A 16,390-nucleotide genomic window follows, 5' to 3' on the forward strand; every position below is an offset into this window, starting at 1 on the left:
TAGTAAGAAGAATCATAATTTGTATAATAAATTCCTATTAATGAGCATTTTATCAATCTCTAATTTTATTTGGTACTAGAAGCAGTCTCAAAATAAATTACCTGCCTAGATTACTTCTTTAGCTTAAGTACCTGAAAATCACTTTTTAGGTTTAAAAATGCATACTTTTAAAAAAAAGACTTATTAGTATATTACCAATGTAGGAACAAACAAACAAACAAAACCCCCACACTGTAAGTATTAGCAATGTTTTTAATCTTTAACAATACAGTAGCTTAAAAGTAATATCACTTCATTAATTCATCCATTCCTCTAAATTTCTAATTTATTTTTAAAAGAAATATTAAAAAAAATTTTTTTTAGTTGTAGATGGACACAGTACATTTATTCATTTACTTATTTGTGGTGCTAAGGACAGAACCCAATGCCTGCTAAGCAGGCGCTCCCCCACTGAGTTACAACCCCAGCCCTCCCTCTAAATTTGCTTAAAATATTTCCATTAGAACTTCCACAAAAATTCGAATGGAGTTTTATATATATATGAATGAGAAAAAAAGTGACTCTAAATTGTTTTCCAAACTCTTGGGGGAGAATAATGCCTTATCATTTTGAGTAAATAAGGTGGATCCTAACAACCCTGTATGATATGTTCTGAACTTAAGAATTTAGGGCCAGTCCTTACCAGCAACAAAGGCCCACCAAGAGAGGAAAATGGTCCATGTCACTCTGCTTGCCTTGCTCAGAGCTGGCTCTCAGAATCCTGTACCAGTAGGAATCCAGCGCAATGCCAGGACTGGAAGGGCTTTCCAGTTTGAGCCCTCTTGTCTAAAAGAGACTCTTCTCCCACCTACAACAGCCCTCCACATGACTACTGGGCCCAGCCCAATAAATGCTTAATCAATACTGAGAGTCCAAGATGTTAAAAGGGTTAAAGTCATAGGCCCCTCTAGCAGTATCTATCCCCCTGCTCTCTGAATTGTCTGTGTTAAAGTTCAGGAGCATTTTTCTTTTCTTTTTTAATGCAAGAGGTTCAGCTACTCTGTCAATGATGTATCCAACTGCAGATTGTAATTATAGCTGTGGCTGCAGCAACCCCTTCTGGCCAACCCTTTGGGTTTTTCCTCCAGCTAGTATTGGCTCTCTTCATGCAGACTGAGTCATGACAACAATAGGCAGTACCTTCGTGAAGTTCCAGCGCTGGATGAAGTGACGTGCCACATCACGAGCAGCCTTCCCGTGGACCGCAGAGGCGATATCATGCCAGGGCATCCGGGGAGTGGAGTACCTGTCAATGAAATCTACCCAGGTGTACCGGGCAAGGATCCGTCATGAACTTCCATGTGGGGGGACAGAAACCCTCTGACCCCAACTCCAATTTATAAAAGGAAATATGTTAATATTTCAGTGATAGTCTGAAAATATGCCATTCTAACGATGGAAAATGGAGAGAGTATGCATAAAAAAAAGATGATCAAAGGAAGGCTACCATCTCTTAGAAGAATTATAGATCATTACCCCCAAAATATGCCTATAGGAAACCTGGAGGTTTCAGATAGGTCAGTGCCATTTTATGTTATTTTCTTTTTGAAACTACAAAAAACAGTCCTTAAGTAGATGACTAAAGCATGTCTTCAGTTTTGCCAAAATTTCAAAAATAAACAAAGCAAAACAAAAGACACTTAGACCATGCCTGTGCATACTTGCTGAGATGCTCAAATATAACAAAATATAATCCACACCTCATACCATGTACTCACCAGCAAAAGGCTTATCAAGTTGAACCCAGTCTTTGAAGACAAAATTGCAGTAGTCCTTCCCATGCCAGAATCTGGTCTCCCCATGGAGCTCTCCCACGCCTGTCTGCAAACTGCGGATGGAGCCAGTGTCTGTGAATGCAGGGAATCCCACCCCAGAGGCTGTGGGTCAGCTGGGCCCCCAGAGAGGGGGGGTCTCACCTCTCACTTATTAAACACCTGCATGCCCTAACTTTTTTTCTTGAGACTCATAACTAGGGCAACATGTGTCCATTTGATTAGAAGCTGTGGGCTGAAGAGGTTTTATAACACTTGCAAGTTTATTGTTAGTGGGCTATTGGGACCATAGTCAGGCTCATCATCAGACAATGAAATGTAACATTCTCCAGCACTGAGCAGCTTATTCTGTCTACCAGTCACTGCAAGAACCAATCACAGAGCCAACAGTGAATAAAGAACTAGCAAGGAGGGACTACCAGAGAGCAATAAAACCAGGTGAGGATGGAGAACCATGAGACATGAAGGAAACAAATAAGCCAGGCCATTTCTCCTTCCTCACCTGCATGATGCAAACCTTATGTGTAATTCTTGTCTTTTGCATTTAAAAATCAAGAACCTCTTATACACAGACAGCCCACGTTCCAGCCCTGGAATTAACTAAAATTGATATCAAGCTTCACCTCTTTGGGTCAGAAATCCCTATGTGTAAAAAAAAGAAGAATTTGGCCCATATGACAATTAAGACCTTTTGTCTCTAACTTTCTATAGTCTTACAATCACAAAAGGCATCTGTAAAAAACATAACCACAAACAGACAGATGCTTGTCACAGAGGCACACAAGCAGCAATCTACTGTAGCATGTCACAAAGAGCTCTATGAGGCCACTTCACTTAAGTTAAATGCTTTGAGTTAAATAGCTTGTAAGTAAAGGGAAAATGTTGACCGTAAAGACAATGAAGCATGAAGAGAGCAGACTCCAGATTACAAATGCAGCACTTGGCACAAAAGAGGCACTGGACAGATGTGGCATGGGAAAATATTTGTGGAACTAATAAATGATTACTCCTTCAAGTAGCCAGTGAGAGGTCTAGACCGGTCATCTTAGCACCACCTCCACCTTCACACTGTCTCAACTGTCTTAGTTAGGTGCAAACTCATTGCTTTAAAACTACTGTCACCTACTATCTACAGGAGGTTCAAGTCCTAAGGACTTGGTGTGCATAGAAAGCTCTTCCCAAACTAGGGCTAATCTGACTTTCTGATCCTTGTTTTCCTCCTGCCCAACCCCAGGACCACTAGAACACATTTTTTGCTGTATTTTTGTGACAGGCCTTGTCTGTCCTGCCTCCTCACTTGGTACTTTACTTCTTCTGTCTGGAATTCTCTTCCCTTTCCTTGGCCTGATCTCCTAACCACATTAGCTGTCTCTGCCTGAGAAGACCTCCCAGATCCCAAAGGGAGATGTAGTTACAGGCATTGTCATTCCATTGGAAATTGCACCCAGAAAACCTCTTACTCTTTCATGTGATTATATAGGGCTGCTCCTCTTGCCTCTGCCCCTGCTGCCAGTCTATAAACTCCTCATGGGCAAATGGGGAGTGGGGAAATGTCCTCTCACTGCTGGGTGCAAATTGTGACATCTAGGAGGGCATCAGTAAATATTTGCAAAAACTAAATATTTTTGTGCAATCAACACATACAACTAATATTCTATCTCAAACTGAGTAATTAACCTTCCAAAGGTTACTGAATCTTTTTATGAAAGAAAAGTGTCTTCAATGGTGAAAGTAAATAAAAATAACCACTATTAAAAGTAGAACTCTGTTGACTTCTCCTAGTGATTTATTTTCCTGCTGTATAAGGTAGAGAGGGTAGAACACTAGTAAGTCTATTTGCTCACCTGTAGGCTCTTTATAGTAAGCATGGTGCATTGCTAAAAGAAAAATAAAAGAGGAAATAGAAAAATAGGGCATGTACAAAAAAATTAGATTAAATAATGGGTCAAATTCCACATTTATTCATACGTGTGTGTGTGTGCACGCGCACACACACGTGTGTAAGTATAATTTGTTTTCATCAATTAGGAAACTAAGATAAGGTTTTTGGGTAGATATCCATATAATTGTTTAAAAATTTATTTCATCTAACAACTGGCCATGATAAGGAAAACAAAACAAAGCAAATTTCTGGTCGCAGAAAATTATTTTTGCTCATTATTCAAATTTTGTTTTGCTTATAGCCAAGGCCTAAACTTTATTTATTCCGAATAAATGAGGGTCCTCCTCAGAATAAATGAACTATTAAGGCAACAGAACCAAATACTCACTAGTTACTCTGCTGACTGCTCAGAGTTGCATGGGCCTCTGTGAGTAGAGAACTTCTGGCATCTGCAACCATGATCTGAGGGGCACTCATGACGCTGGATCTGGCTCCCAAATGACTTCATGATGGCATCTGCTCTACCTTTGGGTTCACCATCTCAATTTCCCACAACTTCCTCCTTCGGCAGCCCAGATTCTAGCTGCTAAAGTTTAGGACGAAGGTGTCCTCCTGCTTCTGTCCAGTGTCTTCGGGCCTTATCATAGCCTCCTCCTTTGTTTCCTCATCTCGTCTTCCAAGGGTCCAGCCTCCACTTATCCAGCCTACCCCTCCCCATCTTCTTTCCTAGATGCTGTCACTAAGATGGTTCCCCGTGTGTCTCCCGTTTTCTTCCATATGATTCCTAAATGTATACCTCTAGGCCTGGTTCTTTTTTGAATACCAAATATATAGTCATGGAACACTATTTACCTAGCTGTCCCGCAAGAACTTGACAATCACATCTAACACTAAAGTCATGAGCCTCCCCACAGTATCAAGTCATCTCAGGGGTTTCTGCTTTCTGTTCAGAGCAACTTAGGCTCTAACTTCACAATCGCCTCTGCTCCTCTCTTTACTGTCGTTTCTATCCCCCCTTCCCACCACCACTTCCCAAATCAGATCAGAATTTTGCCGATTCTTCTTTCGGAAAAAGTTTACCCCATTCCCTTCCATCTTGGGCCCCCTAGCACAACCTATTTGGACTCCCTTCGTCTCTTGTGTAACCTTCATAAAACTTTGCCCTTAAACTCTCTCCCATGGGGCTTCTCCAGAATTTAGTGGATGAGGGACACTGTCTCAGCCCGACTTTCAAGGCCCTTCATAAACTGGTGAAGACAGACCCCACCAGCCCAATCTATACAAATTAATCCTTAGAACAAATCCCAAATCCTCCAAGCTCTGAAAATCCATATGTTTTTCCCATAGCTTATTTGTTAGCAAAACTCAACCTGAACTGACAAGAAATTATTTATTATCTTTATCGATCCCACTTGGTGTTGTACAAATATAAATGGTTTGCTTACATTCCAGGTATTCCCAGGATCCTGCTGCAAGGGTAACATGATATAGGGTATACTTATCATATTACTTTTCTAAAACTCAGAACATCCTGATTTCTGAAGCATAGCTGATGCCAAGAATTTTATATAAGAGACTGTATTCACCATGCTTCACAACTGAGGTCTGGGGTGTTGAAACAAATACCTCTGGTATTTCCCATGTCTGGGTCTTAAGATATACAATTTGCCTGAAATGCCTGTTTTCTTCTTCCCTCTTGGTCTCTTATCTACTGAATTTCTACCTAGATCCTCAACCAGTTCCAATATAGGTTCCTCAGTATGTATATTAAACAAAAGCTATGGTGTTTGAAAGCATTTTGGGTTTTGGAATTATGGATAAGGATTACTGGACCTGTATTAAATGGGTGGAGAGGCTTTGTGAATGACTCCTGCTAGATGAATTACTAAGTACCAGGAGGTCAAATATTTAAAACCATGCTCAACATTAGATAATAAGCTCTTTGACAGCACAAAAATGACTCTATACATCCTGGAGGCTGCACCCCAGAGAACATAGTTTTGAAATGAGTTAACTTACCATTCATCATACCACTGCTTAGATATTTGATTTGAAAAACCTGTTTCAACTAAATTGCAAAAACAATTTCCCCTCTCGCTTATATATTTAATATTATTTACAAGGAAAACTCATCAAGCAGTTTCTGAACGTAACAAGTATAAAATCAACCCCTTTAAAAATACATAGTATCAAGGAAAGCAATGTCAATCTGAAATTCTCCCTCTGACAACATAATTCTGAAAGAAAAAAGTTCTTGAAGATGGCTGAGTGATTTTGAATAAAAATAAAAATATACACTATAGAAATACATGGTGGTTATTAAGCACATTTAGAATGAACTGATTTTATTGCAATTTTTTTCTGTTTAAAATCTCATAGTGAGCATGGTGACCTTACAGCCACATTCCATATAACACCAGGGAGGCTTATTAGGAGCCTGCCTCAACAAAGTTTTTTGTAGTCAAGTGAAACTGACACTACAGAGAGGCTAACCATGTTCAGCACTCTCAGGAAATGGAAATCCCTAATTCAAGCTCATCTGCAGTTTTAAATTTCTAAAAAGAGTCACTTCATGCTTAATTTGAGTTTCAAGTCCTATAAGAAAACATGAGCTTATGTCATTGCACGATTTAAATCTAAATTGTGTTTAAATGTTTCTTCATTATTTTTTGTGGACCCTCACTTTTATTTTCCAGTCAAATTTGTGAAGAACTCCCACAAATAAAGAGATACAGGTGGGACGATTTTGACTAAAGCATGGACCAACAGAGGGATCAGGGGAGTTTACAGTTTTGGAAGCACTGTTCTGGGAACACTCAACTAACCTTTTCTTTTTAACTCAGTTGATTTTTCTCATTATTAAAAGTTAAATTTGTATATATGTTTGACTCTGAAAGCAATATGAAAATAAGGCGAGCAAAGTAAAAAAGAGAAAAATGGAACCTTAAAGTTAGTGGCCTTTAATGTCCTTAGTCAACCTCTTTCAGGTGCATATTTCGACACAGTGGGAGTCATCCTCAAGCTCTACATCATTCCATGCTCTCACTCACTTCACAGAAACTCCACCTTTCTGGTGGCTCCAAGGACTTGGAGTCTTTTCCAGCCCTCATACCCATATCCAGCAAATGCTGTCAGCTCTACTCTCAAGATATATTCAGTACCTTCTCTGGAACTATTTTCCACCTGATCTGCTCTGAAGAATGAGCCCATAAAGACCTAAGTCACATTTCATCTGCCTTTACTCAAGACTAGCTGGTAACTTTCTCTGGAGGCAGAATTCTCACAGCAGCCTGTGAGATGGCTCATAATCCACCCAATCGCACACCTCTCTGACTCTTCCTAACATTCTCTTCCGATCCACCCCACCACAGCAATGTTCCTAGAACATACCGATCCCCCTCCTGTCTCAGGGCCTTTGCACTTGTTATTCATCCTGTTTGGGATACCTCCCTCCCTGTCTCTTATCCTCATTCTTCTCTCCCTTCTGATCTTCATTTCGAACTCACCTCATTAGAGCAGCATTCTCTGCTACCGTATATATGATAATAACTCCTCCCTCTATTCCCCCTACCACCTACCCTGCTCTGTTGTTCTCCTTGATGACCACCACCTTCTAATATGTTGTGTTTGATGATCTATTTGTTTATACAATCCACATCCTTTCTCAACTAGTTAACTCCATTTTATCTGCTCTCTTCCCTACATCCCCAGTACCAGTATCTCAATATGTACTTAAATAAACAAATCTTCTACATTAGTTTATGCGTCCTCATTTAATATTTGAATGGATGCACACCTCCCTCAAGGGGATGAGCCCCTCACTATGTTCTTCATCATTCCCCTCTTCTGATAGTTGTGTTGTTTACTTTCTCTTAATTTAGAATGCTGCTCTAGATGTGCATCCAATTTATTAGTGAGGGGACTGTGAATGGATGCCAAGGACATTTTCCATCAAGGGCAGAAAACCAAACACATCCATGTCCTCAGACCACCAATGTCGGTATGATGCCCTCAGCCTGGGGGTGGCTTGAGTCACTCGATCCTCTTAGTGATACTCATATCTTCCCCACTTGCTCCTGAGTCTCTTGTCAGCAATATTAACAGTCTTAAGTCAGACTTTTTGTAGCTCATCAACTTTATCCCTCCATCTCACTTTTTAACTTCAGTTCTAAAATAGTAAAGTTGCACACTGGAAGTCCAAGGCACTCCCTGCACCTGCTCCCAACTCTGTACCTTTAACATCTGAAGCTTCACTCCCCCCTGACTCAGCCTGCTGGACTTTTCAGAGGCTCCCCAGTTGTCAGGACTTTCAAGTTCTGTCAAGTACAGGAACTTATGGTTGTTGTCCCTGAATCTACACGTGCATCAGGTACTAATCATATGCTAAATAAACATCTCATGTTTTCCATTTTTAAGTGTATATCAATGTCTATATGATTTTAAAAATACAAATTTAGGGCTGGGGATGTGGCTCAAGCGGTAGCGCGCTCGCCTGGCATGCGTGCGGCCCGGGTTCGATCCTCAGCACCACATACCAACAAAGATGTTGTGTCCGCCGAGAACTAAAATAAAAAATAAATAAATAAATTCTCTCTCTCTCTCTCTCTCTCTCTCTCTCTCTCTCTCTCTCTCTCTCCTCTCTCACTCTCTCTAAAAAAAAAAATACAAATTTAATTCCTAGCTACATCAGAGCTTTAGTCTATACCACATGGTTAGTCAATATATTTTTTAAAATGCAGGGTCCCCAAACTAAAGACTGCTGGGAACCACTGCTCAAGGTCCAGCTTCATTTATCCGATTCAGCAGTTCTTGCTAACTATAAGTGACTCACATCCAGGCATGTTGGCTGACTTCAAGTCCCTCATCTCCTAAAACAGCACAGGTGAACCTTGGCCTTGGGATTCTGGTCAAAAGGTCGTGATGTGGTAATCTGCCTTGCTGCTAAATCACAAATCAGAATCCAGAGCAGTGGGAAGGTGATACATGAAGACTTGGTTGGGAAGTTGCCTATCATCTCTGAGTTTTTCTCACATGTAAAAAGGAGAAACAATATCACTACCTAGCACTGAGAGCAACGGGGCAGTGATAGGCAGAGTCTGAACACATTAAAAGCTAGCTGATGATTTTACTACTGCTGTCATTTATCATGATGAGTACTTATCCCTCTATTAGAGCAGGGGCCAGATCCTTCTTCATTTCCACCACCATAATTTAGGCAGAGCCTGGTTAATTCAATCCCTAAGTGTCTGATTCTTCTCAAAAAAGGTTACCAGGTATCAGTTTCTAAACATTCACATGTAGAGCATGAGGTCTCTTTAAATTTTAACCAAAGTTCCAACTCCCCAACTTTGTTTGAGCCTCCACATGCGATCGTGTATATCTTTCTACTCTTACATAGAAAACCACATCACAGCCTCATGGTGTGTTTTCCACTAACAGCTAAGATGTGGGCTATCTCCCAACCTAGCACCTTTGCTCAGCTCCTTTCTTTCACCTGCAGTGTCTTCCTGTCTTCACCCAACTTCACCAAATCACTTCCAGACCTAATTTGCAAGTGTCCTACTCAAAAAGCCTTTTTGGATCATAAAAAAAGAAGTCCCTCCACCTTCCACAGAACCATATGACACTACTGAACTGCATAAGCTGTGTGCTGTCTGGTTATTAGATGTGTTTCATCTTCTCTACTGAAGTGCAGGCTCTTGGGGAGTAGGGACCTTGTGCTTTGCACGGAGAAAGCGCTCCACAACATTTGTGACGTGAAAACTGTGTGCACAGAAAGCCAATGTGGAAACACACTCACTACGCCTGTGCAGCAGACGATGAAATGGAAGCTGAAGCCTGAAGGGATTCGGCCACGCACACATCACTTACCATGGCTGGGCCCAGTGAGCCCCTGCTCAGACCCACACGAAGGGCGAAAGAGTTTCAAGTGGGGTTTTAAACCATGGATTAAATTCTGATGACTTCTATAGTGATTAAGATAACCTGGAGAAAGTTGAGAGTTCTTTTTTTTTTACAAAGAAATATATCTATGTCAAGTTTTCTAAACTGGAAAGCAAGTTTAATCATTTTAAAACTAGCTGGGCTATAAAATCAGTCATAAGATTCTGTACTCAGTACTAAAAAAAAAATAAGATCATGGCATTTGCAGGGAAATGGATGGCATTAGAGCAGATTATGCTAAGTGAAGTTAGCCAATCCCTAAAAAACAAAGGCCGAATGTCTTCTCTGATATGGGGGGGGGGGGTGACTCAAAATGGGGTAGGGAGGAAGAGCATGAGAAGAAGATTACCACTAAATAGGGAAGAGAGGTGGGAGGGAAAAAGAGGGAGAAGGGGAGTTGCACAGAAGATGGAAGGAGACCCTCATCATTATACAGAATACATGTATGACGATGTGAGAGAGAAAAAAAAAAGAAGTGTGTCACCTTAGATTGGGTAGAGAGAAGTGATGGGAGGGGAGGGGAGGGGAAGGGGAGATAGGAAGGGCAGCAGAATAAAGTAGACATTATTATTGCTGTATGTATATATGTGACTGCATGACCAATGTGATTCTGCAAACTGTACACTGAGAAAAATGAGAAATTATACCCCATCTGATTCAAATGAATGATATGTCAAGATCTAACTAATTAAAACAAATTTAAAAAAAAGATAAAAATAGGTTATGTGCAACCAAAAATTGCAAAGATTTTAAGACAGACCTGCAAAGAACAGTACATTTACAAGATACAGAATATGATGGTGTTTGATGATATCAGCCTAAAGTATTTCTGGGTGGGAAAAGAAATGAATTTCTTCTAGGAGAATTTTATAAAGTACATCTAATATTTTTCTTTTTCCTTGATACTTTGGCATATTTTAGAAACCCTTGTTCATTCTGCTGCCATAAAAAGCACGAACAGTGGTTGTTATAAATGACACTGTATGGATAAAACAATAAATCTGTTCTAAAAGGAGCCCAGTAAAGCCACAGGGGATGGTATGTTGTTGAACAGGATGATAGAGCAACCCTGTTCATCTTACTCCGTTATCCAAAGGCAGGTTTTAAAGACAGGTATGTACTAACTGGCTATAGGAACACATGTAGTTGGGACAATTTCTAGAAAAGACTGTGACTCACTGGAGGCGCTGTCAATGCTGCTGACGCTGTCCACGTTGTGCAGCTGATGCTTGTGGAGCTGCCTGTAGAGGCTAAATTTGGAGAACTTTCTTGGCTTTCCTATTCCTTTCAGTTTCGAATCCATATCATCAACATTCTTCAGGATGGGCACATTTTTATTAGATTCATTTTTATTTTTGAGGCTTAAAGATTCCATAGACTCTGTTGTTGCAGCCTGAGGAAATTATTTGAAGAAAAAAAAAAAAAGACTGCATAAGATATGCTGCAATAGTGGCCCTTTAATTAAGCAGAGCTGAGGAGTACAGTTTACAATGGTGGCGACCCCAGAACGGACCCTCTGTGTGAAGTCTGAGGTCAGCCACAGGGTGGAGGGGAATTCTCATCAGCTCTGCTTGAATTAAAGGGCCACCAAAAGAATACAGGAGTTCCACTGTGGTTCCTCCATCAGCAGGCCAAATTCTTGAAGTTTCATTCCAATTAATCTTCTCATCTCAAGTACAATTAGATATGTTATATCTAAAATGTTATATCTAAAACTTCCTCTGAAGTTTTTCTGTCAATCATTTTTCCATTACTTGTCATTATGCCAGAAAAGCTGGCAATATCACCAGCAGTAAATAAGATGAAGCCCATCAAAAAATGTTTTGATACTTCAGTAGCCATTGAGTTGAAAGAGCAAACAGACAGACATAAACATATAGACATGGTTCCTGATTTAACAGGTACTTTGAGAAGTTATTAAACTTTCTGCTCCAACAGAATTTCCTCAAAAGGAACCCAGATTGACCTATTGTGTTTTTGTGTGTCTTTAAGTGGGAAAATTCTAAAATTTTGTGTGTCTTTAAGTGGGAAAATTCTAAAATTCTTGGCTAAGTACTAAGATACTTTTGAAAAGATTTCTTATTATTAAACCTAAATCTTAATTGCCATACATTTGTATTTATGAACTTTTTTCCCCAAATAGGGAATACATTTTTAATTTAAATAGAAAACCAAGGAGCCAAGACTGAGATGGCAAACATTCTATTTAATCTGTTTTCTCTTCTTACAAGAGAAGAAACAGAGCCCAAGAGGTGCTGAGATACCTGTTAGCAACATAAAGGCTAATGTATGAAGACATGTCTGATGTTTTTCTCAATATTCTTAACCCGCACAGGAAGATGTCACCTCTCATTCGATCCATCAGTCATGCTATTAATACATACTTACCCAAATCATGTTCACTTTATGCAGCCCCACAAGGAAGAGATTCACTTACCGTGAGAGAACCAAGAGATTGTCCCGAAGTGATTCGCTTCACGCTGCCCACATCAGTGAGTCTGTGCTCATTGTCATCCCACCTTCCATAGGCCAGGTCAATCCCGCCCACAAAGGCTACCGATTGGTCGATGATGACAAGCTTCTCATGATGAGCCCACAGATAGACACTGGAGGACACGTGATCGGGGTGCCTCATCACCTTGAGAAGGAAGAAAGGCACATATAATCTGCTTTATTATTATTATTATTATTATTATTATTATTATTATTATTACTATTACTATTGGTGGTACTGGGGATTAAACCCAAGGGTGCTCTACCACTGAGTTACATCCCCAGCCCTTTTTTATTTTTATTTTCAGATAGGTTCTTGCTAAGTTGCCCAGGCTGGTCTTGAACTTTTGATCCTCCTGCATCAGCCTCCTGAGTGGAGTCACTTGGATTATAGGCACATACCACTATGCTTCGTCTATGATATGCTTCTTAAAATGTCCTTCATGCCATAATAAAATCAGTCTGCTTTCTTACTGAAAAGTGATTTTATAATTCAAATACCAAAATATATATATTTGTGTGTGTGTGTGTGTGTATATATATATCATATATGTGTGTGTGTATATGTATGTATGTGTGTGTGTGTGTCTGTGTATACCCAAGGAAAAAGTCTCAAACTTATTTTATTCTTAGTGTTAGCAGAGGAAGACTCTTACCTACTTTTTAAGACCCCCAGCTTAGATGCCATATTTTGTTTTTTTTTTAAAGAGAGAGAGAGAAAGAGAGAGAGAGAGAGAGAGAGAGAGAGAGAGAGAGAGAGAGAGAGAGAGAGAGAGATTTTAATATTTATTTTTTAGTTTTCGGCGGACACAACATCTTTATTTGTACGTGGTGCTGAGGATTGAACCCGGGCTGCACGCATGCCAGGCGAGCACGCTACCGCTTGAGCCACATCCCCAGCCCCACCATATTTTGGAGCAGTGAAATTTAGCTGGAAGTTTGATTACACATTAGATAAAAGTCAGCTCAATTTGATAGCTAGCTGGTTTCCTTCTCCCTCTATAAGAATTATGCTATATTTGGTATTTTAAAAAACTCTAGCACTTAACCAACACCTTTCTCTAGAAATTTTTTAAAAATTCTACTGATGTTTTGGCAGCCATTGAGTTGAAATACTAGGCATATGGACATAATCCTGAAGGTATTCTGACAGCTTTTGGTTTAAAAGGGACTTTGAGAAGTTAGTTATCTCCTACTTTCAAATAGATACACGAAATGAACACAGTCTGAACTATTCTATTTTCATAAGCTTCTAAGTAAACACATTTCAAAAACCTAGGCAAATACTTTTTTATTGTGGCAAAATACACATGACATAAAACTTACCACCATAACCATTTTTAAGTGTACAGTTCAGTGGTATCAGAATTGGAGAGTTCACTCCTGTTCAATTTTTGGAAAAGTTTGAGAAGGATTCTTGTTAGTTCTTACTTAAATGTTTGGTAAAATTCATCAGTGAAGCTGTAGGATCCAGGGCTTTAGTCTTTGGGGAGATTTCCAATTACTAATCAGCCTCCTTACTAGTTAACAGGTCTATTTAGACTTTATATTTTCTTCATAGGTTAGTCTTGGAGTTTTATATTGCTAGGATTTTTTCCATTTCATCTAGGTTATTTAATTTTCTGGTGTACAGTTTTGGATAGTAATCTCTTAGAACCCTTTTTTATTTCTGGAGGATTGGTAGTAATGTCTACAATGCATTTCTGAGCCATCTCCCTTTTTCTTAGCCTATCTAGTTATTTTTGCCAATTTTGCTGATATTTTCTAAGAACCAATTATTGGTTTCACTTTTCATTGATTTTCTGTGTTATTTTTGTCTCTTTATTTCCTTCCTTCTGCTAGCTTTGGTTTGAGTTTGTTCTTCCTCTAGTTCCTTAAGTTACAAAGTTATGTGGGGTTTTTGAGAACTTATTTCTTTTTTAAATATTTTTTAGTTATAGGTGGACACAATATCTTTATTTTATATTTATGCTGCACTGAGGATCAAACCCAGGGCCTCACGCATGCTAGGCGAGCACTCTACCTCTGAGCCACAACCCCAGCCCCAGCTTATTTATTTTTTAATAGAGCCTTTGTAGCTATAAATTTTCCCCTTTGCACTGTTTTTCTGTGTCCTTTAAGTTTTATGTTGTTTTATTTTGTCTCCTAAGGATATTCTTATGATTTCTTCTTTGATCTATTACTTGTTCAACAGTATGTTGTCTACTCAGTTTCCCTTCTGTTGCTGATTTCTAATTTCATCCCTTTATGGTCAGAAAGATGTTTGTAATGATATCTGCCTGATAAAATCTATTAAGATTTAATTCATGGCCTAACAGATTGTCTCTCCTGGAAAATATTCCATGCATGGTTGAGTATGCCTACTGTTGTTGAGTAGAGAGCTTTGCACGTGTCCATTAAACCTAGTTGTTCTGGTCTATTAGGTCTTCTATTTTCTTGTTCTACTCATCAGAGAGTTGGGTATTGAAGGATCCAACTATTATTTTTAGAAATACCTTTTTCTCCTTTCAATTGTTTTCCTTTGTACATTTTGGTGGTCTGTTATTTGGTGCATAAATGCTTATATAACTTTTTATCTTCCTGCTATATTAAACCTGTTATTAATATTATGTCCTTCATCTCTTACAGTCGGCTTTTGATTTAAAGTCTATTTTGTTTATCTGATATTAATTAGCCACTCCTTTCTTTAATTACTAACTGTGTGGACTATCCTCTCCATCCTTTCACTTTCAACCTGAGTCTTTGCATCTAGAGTTAATATCCTATAGACAACACATAGTTAGATTGTGTGGGGTTATTTATTTATTTATTTTTTGTATATCAGGGATTGAATTCAGGGGGACACTGAGCCACATCTCCAGCCCTATTTTGTACTTTATTTAGAGGCAGGGTCTCACTGAGTTGCTTGGCACCTCGCCATTGCTGAAGCTGCCTTTGAATTCATGATCCTCCTGTCTCAGCCTCCCAAGCCATTGGGATTACAGACATGCGCCACCATACCCAGGGGATTGTGTGTTTTTAATCCATTCTTTTTTACTAAAGTTTTATTTTATTGAAGAATCTTAAAATTTATTATTATTATTATCTTATTTTTATTTGCCATGCTAAAAATTGAACCTAGAGCTTTGCTCATGTGAAGCAAGTATTCCACCACTGAGCTGCATTCCAGGCCCTAATACCTCTTTTTTTCATTAGATAGTTCAATCTATGATTTAAAATTAATTGTTAATAATACAGGGCTTACTTCTGTCATTTTGTGTCCTTGTTTTTTGGCCCACATTTCCTGCATTACTGTCTTTTTTGCATTTAGTTGGTATTTTTTACAGTAAGTTGTTTAAATTCTTATTTCCTGCTATACACATTCTGTAACTATTTTCTATGTGGTTACCATGGGAACCATATTAATCTCCTGAAGCAGTAACACTCTAATTTGAATTTTTAAAAAAAAATTTTTATGAATATGTTTTTTTAAAAATTATTTATTTATTCTAATTTGTTATATATGATGGCAGATTGCAATTCATTTCATATTACACATATACAGCACAACTTTTCAAATCACTCATTGTACACAAAGTATTTTCACACCATTTGTGTCTTCATACATGTACTTAGGGTAAAGATGTCTAAGTCATTCCACCATCATTCCTATCCCCTTGCCCCTTCCCTCCCCCTTGCCTTATCTAAAGTTCCTCCATTCCTCCCATGCTCCCCGCTCCATCACCATTATGAGTCTGCATCCTCATATCAAAGAAAACATTCGGCCTTTAGTTTTTTGGGATTGGCTAATTTCACTTAGCATTATATTCTCCAACTCCATCCATTTACTTGCAAATGCCATGATTTTATTCTCTTTTAATGATGAGTAACGTTCATTGTGTATATATATATATATACACACCAAAATTTCCCTATCCATTCATCTACTGAAGGGCATCTGGGTTGGTCCCACAATTTAGCTATTGTGAATTGTGCTGTAATAAACAATGATATGGCTGTGTCCTTGTAGTATGTTGTTTTAAAGTCCTTTGGGTAAAAACTAAGGAGTGGGATAGCTGGGTCAAATCATGGTTCCATTCCAAGTTTTCCAAGGAATCTCCATACTGCTTTCCAGATTGGCTACACCAATTTGCAGTCCCACTAGCAATGTATGAGCGTGCCTTTTTCCCCACATCCTTGCCAACACTTATTGTTGTTTGTATTCTTTTAAAAAAAATTTTTTTTTTAGTTGTTGATGAGCTTTTATTTTATTTTTATTTAT

General features: G+C 38.8%; 1 protein-coding gene across 7 annotated transcripts in view; it reads right to left on the reverse strand.

The window, feature by feature from the left end:
- Positions 1-16,390, reverse strand: part of PLD1 (phospholipase D1) — a 219,333-nt gene that overhangs the window by 65,320 nt on the left and 137,623 nt on the right. For 6 of the 7 annotated variants that reach the window (XM_081300815.1, XM_081300814.1, XM_081300811.1 and 3 more), the window contains 5 exons: positions 12,074-12,274; positions 10,816-11,029; positions 9,565-9,678; positions 1,758-1,886; positions 1,180-1,298 (listed from right to left, as the gene is read on the reverse strand). In XM_081300815.1, coding sequence (XP_081156941.1) covers positions 1,180-1,298; positions 1,758-1,886; positions 9,565-9,678; positions 10,816-11,029; positions 12,074-12,274 — 777 coding nt within the window. The remainder of the gene's footprint in view (positions 1-1,179; positions 1,299-1,757; positions 1,887-9,564; positions 9,679-10,815; positions 11,030-12,073; positions 12,275-16,390) is intronic. The other variant, XM_081300817.1, reaches the window with a different exon arrangement.

Source organism: Spermophilus citellus (genome assembly GCF_964194105.1).
Source record: "Spermophilus citellus genome assembly, chromosome: 7".
Classification (NCBI taxonomy): Eukaryota; Metazoa; Chordata; class Mammalia; order Rodentia; family Sciuridae; genus Spermophilus; species Spermophilus citellus.